At 50.7% G+C, this 14,699-nt stretch overlaps 1 protein-coding gene across 2 annotated transcripts in view; it reads right to left on the bottom strand.

Annotated features, from left to right (window-relative positions):
* Positions 1 to 6,722: 6,722 nt before the first annotated feature.
* The window catches only part of Camk2a (calcium/calmodulin dependent protein kinase II alpha), a 63,994-nt gene continuing 56,017 nt past the window's right edge, over positions 6,723 to 14,699 (bottom strand). The window contains exons 16-18 of one of the 2 annotated variants that reach the window (XM_090331230.1): positions 12,559 to 12,653; positions 8,736 to 8,964; positions 6,723 to 8,508 (exon numbers count right to left, since the gene is read on the bottom strand). In XM_090331230.1, coding sequence (XP_090187356.1) covers positions 8,505 to 8,508; positions 8,736 to 8,964; positions 12,559 to 12,653 — 328 coding nt within the window. In that variant the 3' untranslated portion in view covers positions 6,723 to 8,504. Of the gene's footprint in view, positions 8,509 to 8,731; positions 8,965 to 12,558; positions 12,654 to 14,699 lie in introns of those variants that run through there. The other variant, XM_090331231.1, reaches the window with a different exon arrangement.

The following is a 14,699-nucleotide window of genomic DNA, read 5'->3' as shown; positions in this document are numbered from 1 at the left end:
AGTATCCCCCTCCCCCAACCCCCATTTTCACACTTGCTCTTCCACTTCTCCAGGACCATGGGGGAAGGGAAACTGAGGAAGGAAAATAAACCCTGAGCCCCTTATACCACCATTCAATCCTCATTCCAAATATGGACACTCTGAGGTTCACGGACTTGCCTAAGGTGGGAAGAGTGGCAGATGAGCACTGGGCTGCATTGTCCCTTCCCTTCCAGTGGCCTTCTTTCTGTCACCAGCTCCCTGTAGCCTTCCCTGCAGGTGAGAGCTGCAGCTGGAAGGCTGAGCCTGGGAAGCAGAGTCTGCTCAGATGAAAGAGCCTGCCGTCTTTCAGATGCAGGCCAGGTGTTTTGCAAGGCTTTTTAATTTGGGGATGGGAGGGAAGGCGGCTACTATTAGGTATTCATAAGAAAGGGCCAGGCCTCTCTCACCCCTCCGAGGCTGCAGATGGCAGGAAAGAGATAATTTACTCATTTAAAGAGAATCCTAAAGTGGCTGTCCCTTGCAAGTAGGGCTGCTGGTCCCTGGGAGGAGATGCGCAAGCCACCCTCAGCCATAGGTCTGGGGACATTTCTCAGAAGGCCTTAGCTGCAGCCAGGTGTTCTGGAAGCAGGTACAGAGTATCCTGGAATGTAGGTTTCTCTGTCCTCTGAGACTGAAGGATCTGGGAGGCTAGGGATCCCACCAGCTTAATGCCCCTGTGCCATCTGCTTTGTCCCTCTGCATTCCCCCTTAACGCCAGCCTTGATGTACCCTTCCTGGTCCAGTCCTTGGGCCATTCTGTCTTTTCTATTTCCACTGCTTCCAGACAGCTCTTCCTGCCAGGCTACTCTCCTCCATCTGCTGCCTGGCCCCAACTATCCCTGACTCTGCCCTCTACTGATTCTAGGACTCTCTACTTAGAATAGACCCCAGTAAACACCAGCCAGGCCCTGACCATGGTGGAAGCTGACTGGGGGCCAGAGAAGCCCAGCTGCAGGCGCAGTGACAGGGGAGCAGGCAATTCAAAGGGAACATCACCCCTGGGTACAACCCGACCTCAATCTATCCCAGAATGGCCTGGCAAATGCCATCTAAGGATTACAAGGACAGGGGACTAAATGAACCAAGCTGTGGATGTGAAAGGGACAGTCACTAGCAGGTGATGTTAAGTGGGTGTTGGATAGATGAGGAGGAATGGGGAGAGGGGGCAGTGGGAACTAGAGAAGACACCTTGCCAGTCTTTGTGGACTTTCTCTCAGGAGGGTAGTCCTGGTTGCCAGGTCTCTTTTAAAGAGAAGTAGGGTATTGGGGGTCCAAGCCTGTAATCCTTGCTACTTAGGAGGCTGAGATCTGAGATTCATGATTCAAAGCCAGCCAGGCTAGAAAAGTCCATGAGTCTCTTATCACCAGTAAACTACTTAGAAAAAGCTGGAAGTGGCACTGTGGTTCAAATGGTAGACTGCTAGCTTTGAGCACAGAGAGGCTCAGGAACAGAGCCCAGGTGCTAAATTCAAGCTCCAGGATGAAAGAGAGAGGGGGGGGGGGGAGAGCGCGCGCTCAAAGCAAGTGCTTCCTTGGGCACCAGGAAATAATGGAATGGGCACTGGATTACCTACAGTCACTTCTAGCAGTGATCTCTAAGAGCAGACATGAAGGACATGTTGTCTCCCTTCTTCACCCTAGAGCATTTATCTCTGCTCTGCTCCCTGAGCATCCATGGCTGTCCTGTCCAGCCTCTCACTCTGCCTAGGCGCCCCTTCCGTCCTCCGTCATGGCCTTCTTCCATTCTCAACCAGATATGGACTCCTCTGGGGTCTGACTCAGCCCCACCACATCTGGCTCGTCCTGCAGCCTAGCCTGGCCTGCCCTCTGAGATCACATACCTCTGAGACAATGTGCTTTATTTCTGTGTGGTTAAACCCTTTGTTTCATACTCTTTGGGCTCCACAGCACTTTGGGGTTCAGGAGGCTCAGGCTGCACAGATCTGGGCTGTTTTACTGCTCCCCCCTTCCAAGCAGATAGGACAGAAGTGGCTGCATTCTCCCTAAGTTTCAGGCCCTTTCCTTGTGAAGTGTGGGGACTCCTCTAAGCAGACTCTCATTGGGTTGGGGTGTGCATAGACCCAAGTGTGGCTGTCACCGTGCCTGGCTGTCTCTGTCTCTGTCTGTGTCTCACCCACACTGGATTTTCTTTGCCTTTCACACTGTGGATAAAGGAGTGTCGCACTGAATTTCATTTTCTGGTGGTTTGGGAGTGATCCAGCAAAGGGTTAAGAAAGGCGAGACTCACAGAATTCCATGTGACTGTAGATTGTGGGTCTGTGTTGTTGTCATTCTCCTTCACATTTTTCTATTTTTCCTTTCTTTTCTTTTCTTTTTTCTTTTTTTTGCTGGTGGCTTATGGAAAGTTTGGCTTCTTGAGTTCTAGGCCATTTTCCTTAGGGTGCTGCCTTGGAAGAGTGTCCATGACTGACTGCACACACACACACACACTCCCTCTGTCTTACTGCCTGCCTGGAATAGAACAGCAGGTGGAGCCCTCTGGCTGAAGTGAGGCCAGCACTGCCCCCACGTCTCCAGGATCTCTTTTTATCAGGGAGAAAGCAACTGTTTTCCCGTTAATGTCCACAGCATCTGTGAGCTGTAACCTCCAGAGAGTTGTCCAGAATAGGAGTCAAGGCAGACTTTAACATCCGCTAGTCAGAGCCAAATTCTGGCTCCACATTCCAGCTGAATCTGCTACTTCTCGTCTCTAGACCCAGCCTCAGTGGTAAAATGAAAAGACTAGCTTTTTCCTTGTAGGGGATTAAACAACTGTCCCTGAGCTTTTTTGTTCAAGGATGTACCCCTGCTACTTGAGCCTCAGTTCCATTTTCAGCTTTTTTTTTTTTTCCCAGCCCTGGGGCTTGAACTCAGCCTGGGCACTGTCCCAGGGCTCCTTTTGCTCAAGGCTAGCACTTGCCACAGTGTAGCTTCCTGTCCTGCCTGGGTTGGCTTTGAACTGAGATCCTCAGACGTCAGCCTCCTGAGTAGTGAGGATTCTAGGTATAAGCCACTAGCACCCAGCAGCTTTCATTTGTTCTTTTTATTTTGGCCAGCCCTGGGGCTTGAACTCAGGGCCTAGGCACTGTCCTTTGGTGTTCTCAAGGTTAGAACTCTACCACTTGAGCCATAGCACCATTTCCAGCTTTTTTTCTATGTACGTGGTACCGAGGAAATGAACCCAGGTCTCTGTGCATGCCAGGCAAGCACTCTGCAATTAGGCCAAACTCCCAGCCCCACTTTCAGCTTTTTTGTTTAATTGGAGATAAGAGTCTCACAGATTTTCTTGCCAAGGCTGGCTTTGAACCTCAGTCATTGGATCTTAGCCTCCTGACTAGCTAGAATTACAGTTGTGAGCCAGCGGTGAGTGGCTGAGGGGATAGCAGGGGGAGGTGGCACAAGCAAAGGAGCCATTCTCAGAGGGCCAAACCTGCTCCACCTCACCCTGGGCTAACATTCCCAACACCCACTGCACTGTTTCCTGATGGATTTACAACCCAGGCCAAGGAAAGCCTTTCCCAGGCCCCACCTATCTCCAGGAAAAGTCACAAGCACCAGCATGGGAGCCTCAGGGCTCCCTCAGTCCTCTGACACTTCTGTTTCCCCACCTCACCCCTGCAACTTCCTCCTAAGCCTGTTCTCCTCCAAGGCCCCCACATGTCAGCCCACCTCCAGTCCTGTCCCATCCTGTTCTGTGAACCTGGGGGACTGGAGACTGTCTGCCTCACCCTTGAGTCTTCCTCTGGGCCCATCCTGGCTCCTGCATGGCCAAGGAAGCATCCCTCTTTCCTCCTTCATACTAGGGCCACTTTGGGCAGCTTCAGCAGCTCAGTCTCCACTTGTGGAATGAGAAGAATGATTGGGCCTAGAGCAGGAGGCTGTGCCCAGGACTGCAAGTATGCAATATGGTGAAACATGCCTATACTTGGCCAGTACCCAGGAAGAGGCAGCCACTGGGGTGGCAGGGGCCATGGAATGCTCAGGCAATCCTAGCTGCTCAGGAGGCTCAGATCTGAGGATCCCAGTTCAAAGCCAGCTCAAACAGGAACATCCATGAGACTCTTTATCTCCAACTAATCAACAAATAGCCAGAAGTGGAATACTGGCTTAAGTGGTAGAGCCCCAGCCTTGAGTGAAAACACTAAGATGTAATATCCAAGCCCTGGTACACACACACACACACACTATGTGCATCCTGAGCACAGACAGGAGGCTCTCCTGCCTCGTAGAAGCATACTGTTCTGTAGATGCTTGCTTGCTTGCTTAGCTGACTTCTAGCCACAAAGTAGGCAAATAGTTCTGTGGAAGCCCAAGAAGGGACCTGAGCCCCTTTGTGAGAGAGCAGGTATACACAATGAGTGGTGAAGCTGAGAAGGGGACGATAGTCTAAGGGGAGTTCCTAAGAAACCCCTGCCATCCAGAGCAGGACAGGCCCCTTCAGGGGCCTCAACCTGAGTTAGAAAGCTGGGTACATCCTGGTTCTGAAAGCAGTCGTCCTGAGTTTCCTTACCTTCATCATCAAAACAAGGGCAAGAAGTGTTGTGAAAACCCTTTGTGAAGTAGAGAGCATCGTGCTCCTGTGAAATACAAACCGTGTTTCAGGAGGAGTTGATCCTGTTTTGAAAGTTAAAAGCATCTCTGGAAATCAAGCAGCTGTCCCCCAACTGAGAACCTGTGTAACCACTCCTGTGCTGCCACCTGCTGGTACACTCCTGAAATGGCCTCCAAAGCCTTCTGCAGTGCCAGGGTGGACAGGCATAGTGAAGTTAGAAGTTAGTAACTTCACTCCATTAGACACTCCCCTGGCCACCTTAGGCACTAGCGAGAACAGACCCTGAAGGAGGCTGAATCAGCCTGGATACCCCTTAAACCTTCGGAATCCAGGCCCTCTTGGTGAGGGGCACATAGTTTAGATCAAATCCCACATCAACAGCCTGCAGTGGCCACTCTCTTTGTGTGCCAAGCGGTACTGGGGCAAACCCGTTGTGTTACCAGCCTAGTTCTGCTTGGCCAGAGATGAATGGCTTGGGCTCAGAATCAGCCTGCAGCGAGTAAGTCCAGTCCTAAGATCCCTTAGATAAGGTCCATAAACATATTTGTAGATCATCCCATTTGCCAAACCACTCTCCTTAGCTATGAGATTGGCTGGGAGAAGAGAACCAATGGGGAGGCACGGGAGGGGGGGGGCAAATTTTTTCTTTTCCAAGGGCAACTGAGGCCTGGAGAAAATGATCCTTGTCCAGAGCCCTCTAGGGACATTTCTTAGCTCATGTCCATTTTCTTAGCCCATATCCATTTTCAAGAGCCAGAGAGGAAGCCAGCCTCATCCGTGGTTCTGAGGGTGGAGCGTTTGATTGGCTCAGCCACAGTGATTGACTCAGCTGGGAGCCTATGATCCAGTCACAATGAATCTTTATCTGTTCCCATAGGAGAGCTCTGGATCAAGTGCCTCCCAGGGACCCTATTTGGCAAGATGGAGAAACATAAAATGCACAGAAGTTTGTAGCTATTTATTGCACTGAAAACACCAAGAATAAAACAGATGCCCCTTCTTCTCTGCCCAACCCTCCCACCCCCCAATAGCAGAAAGTTTGCGCAGTGGTCATTCAAGTTCACAGCCACATTTGAAGGAAAATTAATAATAATAATAAAAAAAACAGAAAAGAACTGAAACAAAATCCCAAATGAATAGTAACAAAGAAACCAGCATGGGAAGCCTAGCTAACACATCCCCAAGGGTCTCCCATTAAAGGAAGACAGGAGACCTGGGGCAGGATTTGAGCCATGATGGCACAAACCCCAGGAGAGTGCTTTCCTGTAAACATAGTTGCATGCTAGAGCCTGGGTTTTGACTTGGTTGATTTTTGCATCTCAGAGGGTGTTTGGAGGAGCACGTAGCTGGTCTGGTGAGGGTGGGCTCTGGGCAGTGTTTTTCTGCCAGTTCCTCTGCCTGTTGGCTGTCTCAGGGTCACTTTGGTCCCCAGGGACCATCTCAGCCTGGGGAGGAAGGACCTGCTTCACCGTCTCTGGCACTCGGAGAGGCACACAGTGGACAGAAGGTGAGACAGCCAATAAGAGGCAGAGCATGGGGGGGTCTTCTGCCTCAGTTTCCCCTGTAGGGAAACCAAGGTCCATAGAGGGAAAGGACTCCCCCAAGGTCACACAGCAAGTCTAGTCTAGTTTCCTAACCCTGCAGCCACTTCTCTTTCCCCCATGGTCCACTGCTGATGAGCAAGGGACAGGCACCACAGAGGGGGACGAGGGGCAGGCAGGGAAGAGGACAGGGCCTGGCCAGGCCTGAAGCCGATAGCAGGCCAGCCAACAAACGCTGTGAGTCCCGTGAGTAGATTGGGCTTCACATCATCATCCCTTTGATTCTCCACCAGTCGGAACAGGAACACTTAACCCTCTCAACTGGCAGAGAAACCAGACCTTGCTTGGTGACTGTGGCTCCCCTGGTGAAGGCCACCCCTCCTTCACCCGTGGCTGGGGATGGCCGTGGGAACTGGCAGTTCACAGGGGACAGGCAGTTCCGTGGCTGAAACAAGCCTTACTGGGGCAGGGCAAGAGCCTACCCTTTGGCCTACAGCAGCAGTCTCTGCCGAGGCCAGAAGCCAGGAAGAGGCCAGCTTAAAAACCAGAGGCCTGGGCGACCTCTTTCCTGGCCCATAGTCTAGAAGCCTGTGTCTCCTGTCCCTGAGCAGCGGGACTTGAACAAATTGCCCAGCAGACATTTTATAACCCACTGCTTCAACAACACCCAGGACAGTTAGGGGAACTAAGTCTCCTCCAAACCCCTGGGGATGTGGTTCTTCCTCCCCTAGAATCCGCCAGAGGGGACAGAATCTCATGCTGGCAGAACATGGCCACACAGAGGCCAAAAGCATAGAGAGGCAGCAACGTAATTCTGAGTCAGACACCAAAAATACACCTCTTTGTTTGTTTGTTTGTTTTTGTCCAAAACATATAGATTGATTTTGCTGAGTATTTTTCTTCTTTTCATCTTTTTTTTTCAACTTACTGCATATAAAGTCATGCAAAGAAAACAGTGCAGAGAGTAGGAGGGAAGGAGGAAGATGGAGAGAGAGTACACAAAAAGAGAGAGCTTGAGAAAGAGAGAGGAAGAACCTGAGGCTCAAGATGAGTTGTAATGAGAAGGTTCCAGTGCTCTGCTTTGGCTGCCAGATACCAAGGAGAGAGATAGCCATGAATACCCATGCTCAGGGACCCTGGAGGTGGGTGGGGATCGCTGGGGTAGCACTCGGATATTGGAAGAAGAGATCCTGGGATGTGCAGTCAAGGGGAGCCCAGTGTGAGAAGAGCAAAGCAAAGCTGGGGTGATTCTCTCCTGACCACCTGTGCCCTCTCCCTGGCCAGACTCACATTCTTGGCACTAGGCACCCAAGTGGGTGGCCTGCCTGGGTAACTTAGGCCCAGAAGACAGAGACTGCTCCCTGCAGCCAAGTCCACCTCTCCCTTAAGCCATCACAGACAAGAAGCCCCACCCCAGAGAGAACCAGGAGAGCAAAACAAAACGAAATCAAGAACCGAATAAAATCTACCCCTTACCCTGTTCCCAGCCGGAACTCCTCACAACCACTTGAGAGGTTTAGTTATTACAGAAATACCCATGAACATGAGATCCATTTACGAAATACACAGAAGTTTGGCTATAAAAAGGCATGCGGTCCAAGGAGAAGTGTACATAAACGTTGCTTCCCTTTGCCCTCGAGATAGCATCAGTTTCCCTCAGAACCAGGATGAGGCTGGAATTCTCCATGGATGATGGGTGGACGGAGTCAGTGCTAGAGGCGAGCGTTGTCCTAGGGACCAGGCAGTGAGAGGGGCTCATGGAACTCCCACACAGCACTGTGGGAGTGGAACGTGTCCCCCTGTCTGTCCGTCTCTCGCCTCTTGTGAAGGGCCAGTCCGGGTGTGGGAGAGGGGGAGAAGGTCAGGGGGAAGCAGTTCAATGCAGCAGCTCCTCTCTCATCTTCTCCCACAGGGAGGCTGGGCTCAGGGATTTGGGGGGGGGTTCTTCAGTGCATTCCCAGGGACCCCAGAAGAAGAGAGATCTGAAAGGGACCCTGCCCATGTGCTTCTTATTCTCCCCAAATCTGGTGAACACACAGTTGGGGTATTCTCATCAACAGGCAAGATCAGAGCAGGCAACAGCAGCAAATGGAAGCTGGGGGGAGCGGTCCCTGGCCCCCCACTACCCTAGTAGAGAAAGAACAGGATTGAGAATGGGGGTAGGGTGGGGGGGGGGTTCTGGCCCTTTACTCCAGAGATGAGGTGCAGAGGTGCAATGGCTTTTGTGGACAAGCAGGTTTTCTCAATGCAGACGCACAGCTGATAATGGTCGGGTGACAAGGGGGAGGTGAATTCCAGCAAAATCCAAGATGGGGAACCAGCAACCACATTCCACGGACAAAAAGTGCATTCTCTGCCACACAGCAACGCAGAAACCCTGGCCTGGTCCTTCAGCTGTAAAATATGGCACACATGGCAGTCAGTGGGAGGGGGAGGAAGGGGTAATTCAGGGATCCCTCTCTGCCCCAGGCCCCTGCCCCCAGTCCCCTTCCTGGCATGACTCCCCCAAGCTCATCTACTGCAGCCTTTCCATGATTCAGGACAGCACCCAACCTCTCCCATGTGCTCCCCCTGGCGGGGGGGGGGGGAGTCAGGGTGGTGGGGAGAAGGGTGGCTCTTACTGGGGCAGGACAGAAGGTGCCCCAGATCTGTGGAAGTGGACGATCTGCCATTTGCCATCCCGGCGGTGCCAGACACGGGTCTCCTCAGACTGGGCGGTACGAGGGATGCCTCCCGCATCCAGGTACTGCGTGATGCGGATGTAGGCGATGCAGGCCGACTCGTCACCCATCAGGTGGATGTGAGGGTTCAGGATGGTGGTGTGCACAGGCTTGCTGTTCCGGGACCACACTGGAGGTGGGGTGGGAGAGGCAGACAAGTTGCAACTGGGGAGCCCTCCCAAGAGCCAGCCCTCTGTCTGTCTATCATCTCACACAAGACTCAGCCACCTGGGATCCAGGTAAGGAACATGGCATCCCAGCTTAAACACAACGGATATGTCAGAGAGGTTGAGTCCTTCAGACTTCAAAATCAAAGACTCTTAGATTAAGTGTGGGGTCAAGATGTTATAGTCCCAGGTGACTTCGATGTGTCACAAACCCCGATCCCAAGAGGGACAGAGCAGGGAGGTCAATGAGGATGCAGGCCTGGCTCTAAGAGGCTACACTCTTCATCCCCTGACTGTGGATCAGGAAGACAATAAGGAGTGATGGGCAGTGTGGTGAGTAGAATTCCTTGTCCCAGCTAAAGGATGACCTGAGCACAGCTTCCTCCTGGACATAGCAAGTATGTGAATACACAAGACCCATCCCACCCAGTTTCTCAAGAGAATCTGGAAATCAGAGTTTTAATAGGAATATTCTTCATTTGACACATCCTACAGAGAACATGAGACAGGGGTAGTTCAGACGTGGCCCTGGGGCCCCTCCCTTGCCTGTCCACTCTAACTGGTGGCAGACCAGATTCTAGAAACCTGGGCAATATTAGAACAGTGGGCACTGAAACCTTCAGCCTTTAGGATGGTGTTGGTAGCCTTGGAGTGAGATCATGGAGCTTTCTAGAGACACAGACCTTGTAATGGTGACAGATCTGATCAAAGTCTCTGAAATCGACCAATGAACCATCCTTTATTATTATTATTATTATTATTATTATTATTATTATTATTTTTACCAGTCCTGGGCTTGAGCTCAGGGCCTGAACACTGTCCTTGGACTTGCTCAAGGCTAGAGCTCTACCACTTGAGCCTCGGCACCACTTCCGGCTTTTTTCTATGTATGTGGTGCCGAGGAATCGAACCCGGGTCTTCATGCATGCTAGGCAAGCACTTTAACCACTAGGCCAAACTCCTGGCCTCCCATCCCTTTTTATTATTAACTCTATTTTTACATTGGTTCTAGAAGCCCAATCATCAAGATAGAAAACAAAAGTGCAGAAAGACAAAGACCCAGGCAGGTGGGGGTTAGAGCAGCCACTAGGGTCTTATCTCTAACTGGAACTGGGGTCTTCCCTTGAAGTAGCCTAAATGTGCGATCTGGTAGATGGCTTACTTAAAGTGGGATTCTCAACTCCACCCTTAAACTTCCCAGTTCAAGAAACCATAATGAAAGTCTCCATTCCCTTCCCCTACCCCCTGATTCTGATATCTAGATGGATTTGTGAGCCACTTTTTACCTGAAAAATGTCATATATATGTTTCCCCCACCTCCCCCAACCCGGGACTGAAGAAGACATCCAGTAACATCCATTTTGATGTTATAATTATGCTATTCCCAGGCTTGGGATAAGCAATCAAAATCCTAAGTCTTAGACAAACAGGATAACAGGTTTTGAATTCTGAGCAGTCAGACTTGTAGAATGTTCACCTTTCATGCCAAAAGCTTGGGAGTAACCTTGGGGGAGGTCAAAGGTCACTAAATAGCCCTCCTATAAAATGCAAGGAGACTTCCATAAATGTCCCTGATAGCAAACAGGGCTGGAGACCCACAAGTCCACCTATTTCATTGCATCTGTTTAGCAGATATGGAAACTGAGGCCCAGAAAAGACATCTGACTTGGCTTATTTAAGTTGTGTCCATTTTCTGAAAGAAATGCAGTAGAACCTAAAAGAAATCAAACTCTTGGTGGAAGTGGAGTCCAAGGGCCAGTGTTAGAATGGGGCAAGCCAGGGGCTACACAGGCTCTGCTGTGTTTAGTTCTCATTGTCATCTGTACCAATGGAGTTGAGCTTCTGCCTGGTGGGGTAGGAAATTGGAACATTTATACCAGAAAAACAGTGCCCCCAGAAGACAAAGGCAGGCAGCTGAGAAATGAATCAGAGTTTGATTCCTTATGAACTTGTGGCGTTTTTTTCTTCACAGCATTTTGCTGTTTTTTTTTTTCTTTCTTTCTTTTTAAATCACGAGTCCCCTGTCATCTCTGTACCACATACAATTAAGCCAGAAAAGTGCAAACCAGTAGTAGAGTATTAGTCCCAGCAGTTTGCCACAGTGAGGAGAGGTTGGTCATACCTGCAAGGGAGTGAGTTAGAGCCAGGTTCTGCCACTGGCTCTCTGGATTTATTTGGACAGGTCATATCCTGTCTCTGAGCCTCTGTTTCCCTTCTAAGTGAGAATTGAACTGGATCTTCAGTCACTGAGATACCACCCTTATTTACCATGCAAATGCCACCTGAATTTCTGTCAAGAAAGTATTTAATGCTAATTGTAAACTTTCTAAGTCAGATGTTAGTGGCTCACATCGGTAAATCCTAGCTACTCAGGAGGCTGAGATCTAAGAAACATAGTTCAAAGCCAGCCCAGCAGGGAAGTCTGTGAGACTCTTATCTCCAATAGACTACAACAGCTCTCAAAGTGGAGCTGTGGCTCAAGTGGTAGAGCACTAGCCTACCACCTGGGACAATGCATAAGCCCTGAGTTCAAGCCCCAAGGACCCCCCCACACACACACGCACACATGCACGCACGCACGCACACACGCACACGAGTGAGAAAACTTTCTAGTCCATTCACTCATGGACGATCAGTATCACAGAATGAACAGTTAATACTAAATGCAGAAAACACAAAACAAAGTAATGTAATCTTTGGGACTTTGGTAAAGAGATAAATTAGGAATTGTGGGCATTCATTTTCCCTTTTCCCTTTAATGAGGTCAGGGTATTCAAAGAGAATTAAACAGGAGTAGCTCTCTTACTGTGTGAGCTATGTTGGAAGTGGTATTAGTATCACCAGAAATCATGCTGTGTAGCCCAGTGGTATGTGTCCTTCATTCCTGGGGTCCTGCATATACCTCTTAGGTCTTTCCTCCAAATCCTAAGTGCATTCTAACCTTTGTACCATGGCCTGAGTGAGACACAGACAGGCAATAAACACTCTACATCAGGCCAAGCCTTGGCCCCCTGCCAGCCCTTGGTTGCAAGTTACAGAGGTCTCTCCTGTGGAGAAAAGGCAAAGGAAGGCCAGACATGCAAAACAGAGATCTAGACACACAAGAGGGGCACAGCAGAGTGAATTCACTGTCCCTACTCATTTCCTCACAGCATGCCTATGTAACAACTGTGGAACAACCCAGGAGCCAGCTAGAGACCTGCTGGGCAGTTTGTGGTGTAAGCGCCAGGTCCGGGGTGGCCTAGTCCTGTAATCAAAAGCAGGAGGTTCATGAGTTTGAACCCGGAAGAAATTGTCAGCTATATCCCTGGTCTCTGGGGACCCACCTGCCTGCCCTGCCTAGTTCTCTGTCACAGGAGGAGCTGTGGAAGCCATTGTTGGGCCAGAGTTAAAGAGAAGGAACCAAGAAGGTAGAAACCCCTGTTTAAATGGGATCTTCTTCCTCTTCATTGGCTCCTGAGCTGCCCTTGGGGACCTGCCTGTCACCCTGCTGTGCCATCGGCAGGACATGGTACAGAGAGCAGACAACAGGCACCCAGAGAGAAGGGATTGCTCACGGTTTTCAAAATAGAATCGATGGAAGTCCAGGCCCTCCACCAGGTTGCCCAGGGCCTCGGGTTCGAAGGCCGTCATTCCCGGGTCGCACATCTTCCTGAGGAAAGGAAGCCAGAGGAAAAAGAGGACTGGGGTGGTTTGCCGCTGCACCCATGAGGGCGAGCCTACGACAAGAGGGAACAGCCATGCCTGCCTCACAGATGGAGGGGGCTGGTGGGAAAAGGCCTTGCACACTGCCACGCACAGGGTGATACAGACTTGCTGGTGGCAGCTGAGTCCAGAAGAACAGGTTCAGGTCCTGGCTCTGCCGCTTACTAGTTATGAGATTCTAAGCATGTGGTTTAATCCCTTGAAGCTAGGCCTGGGCATGTGGGGGCCTGTGTGTGGTTCAGGCGCCCGCAGGGGTGAGCTGCAGCCTGCTCATGGTGTCTTGGCCCAAGGCGGTGTCTCCAAAGGAGTGGTGTTCTCATCTGTCTTTCTGGGGGTGGGGGGCTGCCTTTTACCTTTCCAAAAGAATCTCCTCTATTCACATAGCCAGGTGTGTACCTGGAGGGGAGACTGTGACAGGCAGTCAGGAGAGGGAAACAAATTGTTTCTCCACCCCCAGGTTTATTAGATAGTTTGTGTCTCTGGCAATGAAGCCAGAAACAGGAAATGCCTCTGGACAAGCCACACTCCCAATCCAGGTTGGAACTGAAGATATCATGAAGAGACTGTCTAGCTCAGCATCATCTGAACTAGACAAAAGCTCTGCAGGGTCGCCCCATGCAACTAGCTTCCCTACTCAGGACCCCAAATTCTACCGATGTATTAAGCCAAAGATTAGGGGCTGTGCTCAAGCAAATTGGGGTGTTCAGGACCATTCCCGATTCAGAATCCTCTGAAGGTGGAGTCTGAGTGCTGACACATGGAAGGTGGAGCCTCCTGGCAGAAACGCTGCTGTCTGGGTGTTCCGTCTCCCCAGGTGAAGAGTCTCAGAACCATCTGCTCCAATTGAATCATGTCTATAGCAAACCCAGGGCTTTTTTCATAGATGTGAGGGCTGGATTCCAGGGCACCATGAGTCTGAGAGTTCTTAGTGAGGATGAGAACCTACAGCAGGCTATGATTGGCAAAGGAAGAAGCATCCAAGAGCTGGGAGACAACCTCAGGAAGAGCCCAGGGACTCCCCACCTCAGTTTCCTTGGCTCCCTGGCTGTGCTTTTTCAAAGCCATGAGCAGGATACAGCCACACTTAGCTCTTCTAGAGCTTCCATGCTTTTATGCCACCCCAGCACACACTTATGCACACTCCTGGTGCACACAGTCACAACCATACACACACATGTATATGTGCATGCACATGCATATGTATAGGACATGCCAATCACAGGGTTACACATGCACCTTCCACGTGCCTTGCTCCTCCCAAGAGAATCAGTGAATATCTCGGCTTTGCCATCTACTGTGGCTAAAACCCTCACATGTTAGAATGCAGGGCCTACGAAACCTTTGGGAGGCAGACTGCAGGTCTTAGCACAAGCAAAAACTAGGAAACTGGCTGCCTAAGCATTCTGCCTCTCTGCCCATCCTACTTTCACCCAACAAATAAGGGTCCCTCTAGCCTGTGTCCACCAAGATGCACATGTGGGCTCTGGAAACCCAGGCCTTGTCAGGACTGGCCCACATGCTAAGGCCTAAACCCAGAATACTCCTCCCTGGGGCCAGCTGCTTCTAGGCCAACCAGGAAAGTCATGAATGACCACCAGGGGGTGCTGCAGCCAAGCCTGTGGACACACCAAGAGCAAGGCTGGGGGAGTGAGGGGAAATACTAGATAGCTCCAGCTACCAGCTTTCTTTTCTGCTATTTGTATGCCCGCTGCCACACTCCTCAGAGGACTTAAGGTACTGATTTTGAGATACTTTTTCTCCTGTCTTCTCACTGAAATGACAATTTTCTGGGACCTTGTGTGCTCCTGTGCCCAGGTAAGCTCAGAGGCTGGAGGAGATGCAGAGTGAGACTCAGGTCCATTAGGCAGGCCTGAAGAAGGGCCTGTCAGCCTCTTCTCTTTCTCATATAGGATGGGAAGGAAGCAAAGGAGTTGAGTTGGCATTCCTGCAGGGACTGAGCTGAGGGGAGCAGGAGAGGAGGACTGGATTCAAA

The sequence above is a fragment of the Megascapheus bottae genome, chromosome 4, assembly GCF_031878675.1.
Source record: "Megascapheus bottae isolate mThoBot1 chromosome 4, mThoBot2.hap1, whole genome shotgun sequence".
Taxonomy (NCBI): Eukaryota; Metazoa; Chordata; class Mammalia; order Rodentia; family Geomyidae; genus Megascapheus; species Megascapheus bottae.
This window is presented reverse-complemented; position numbering and strand designations above follow the sequence as displayed.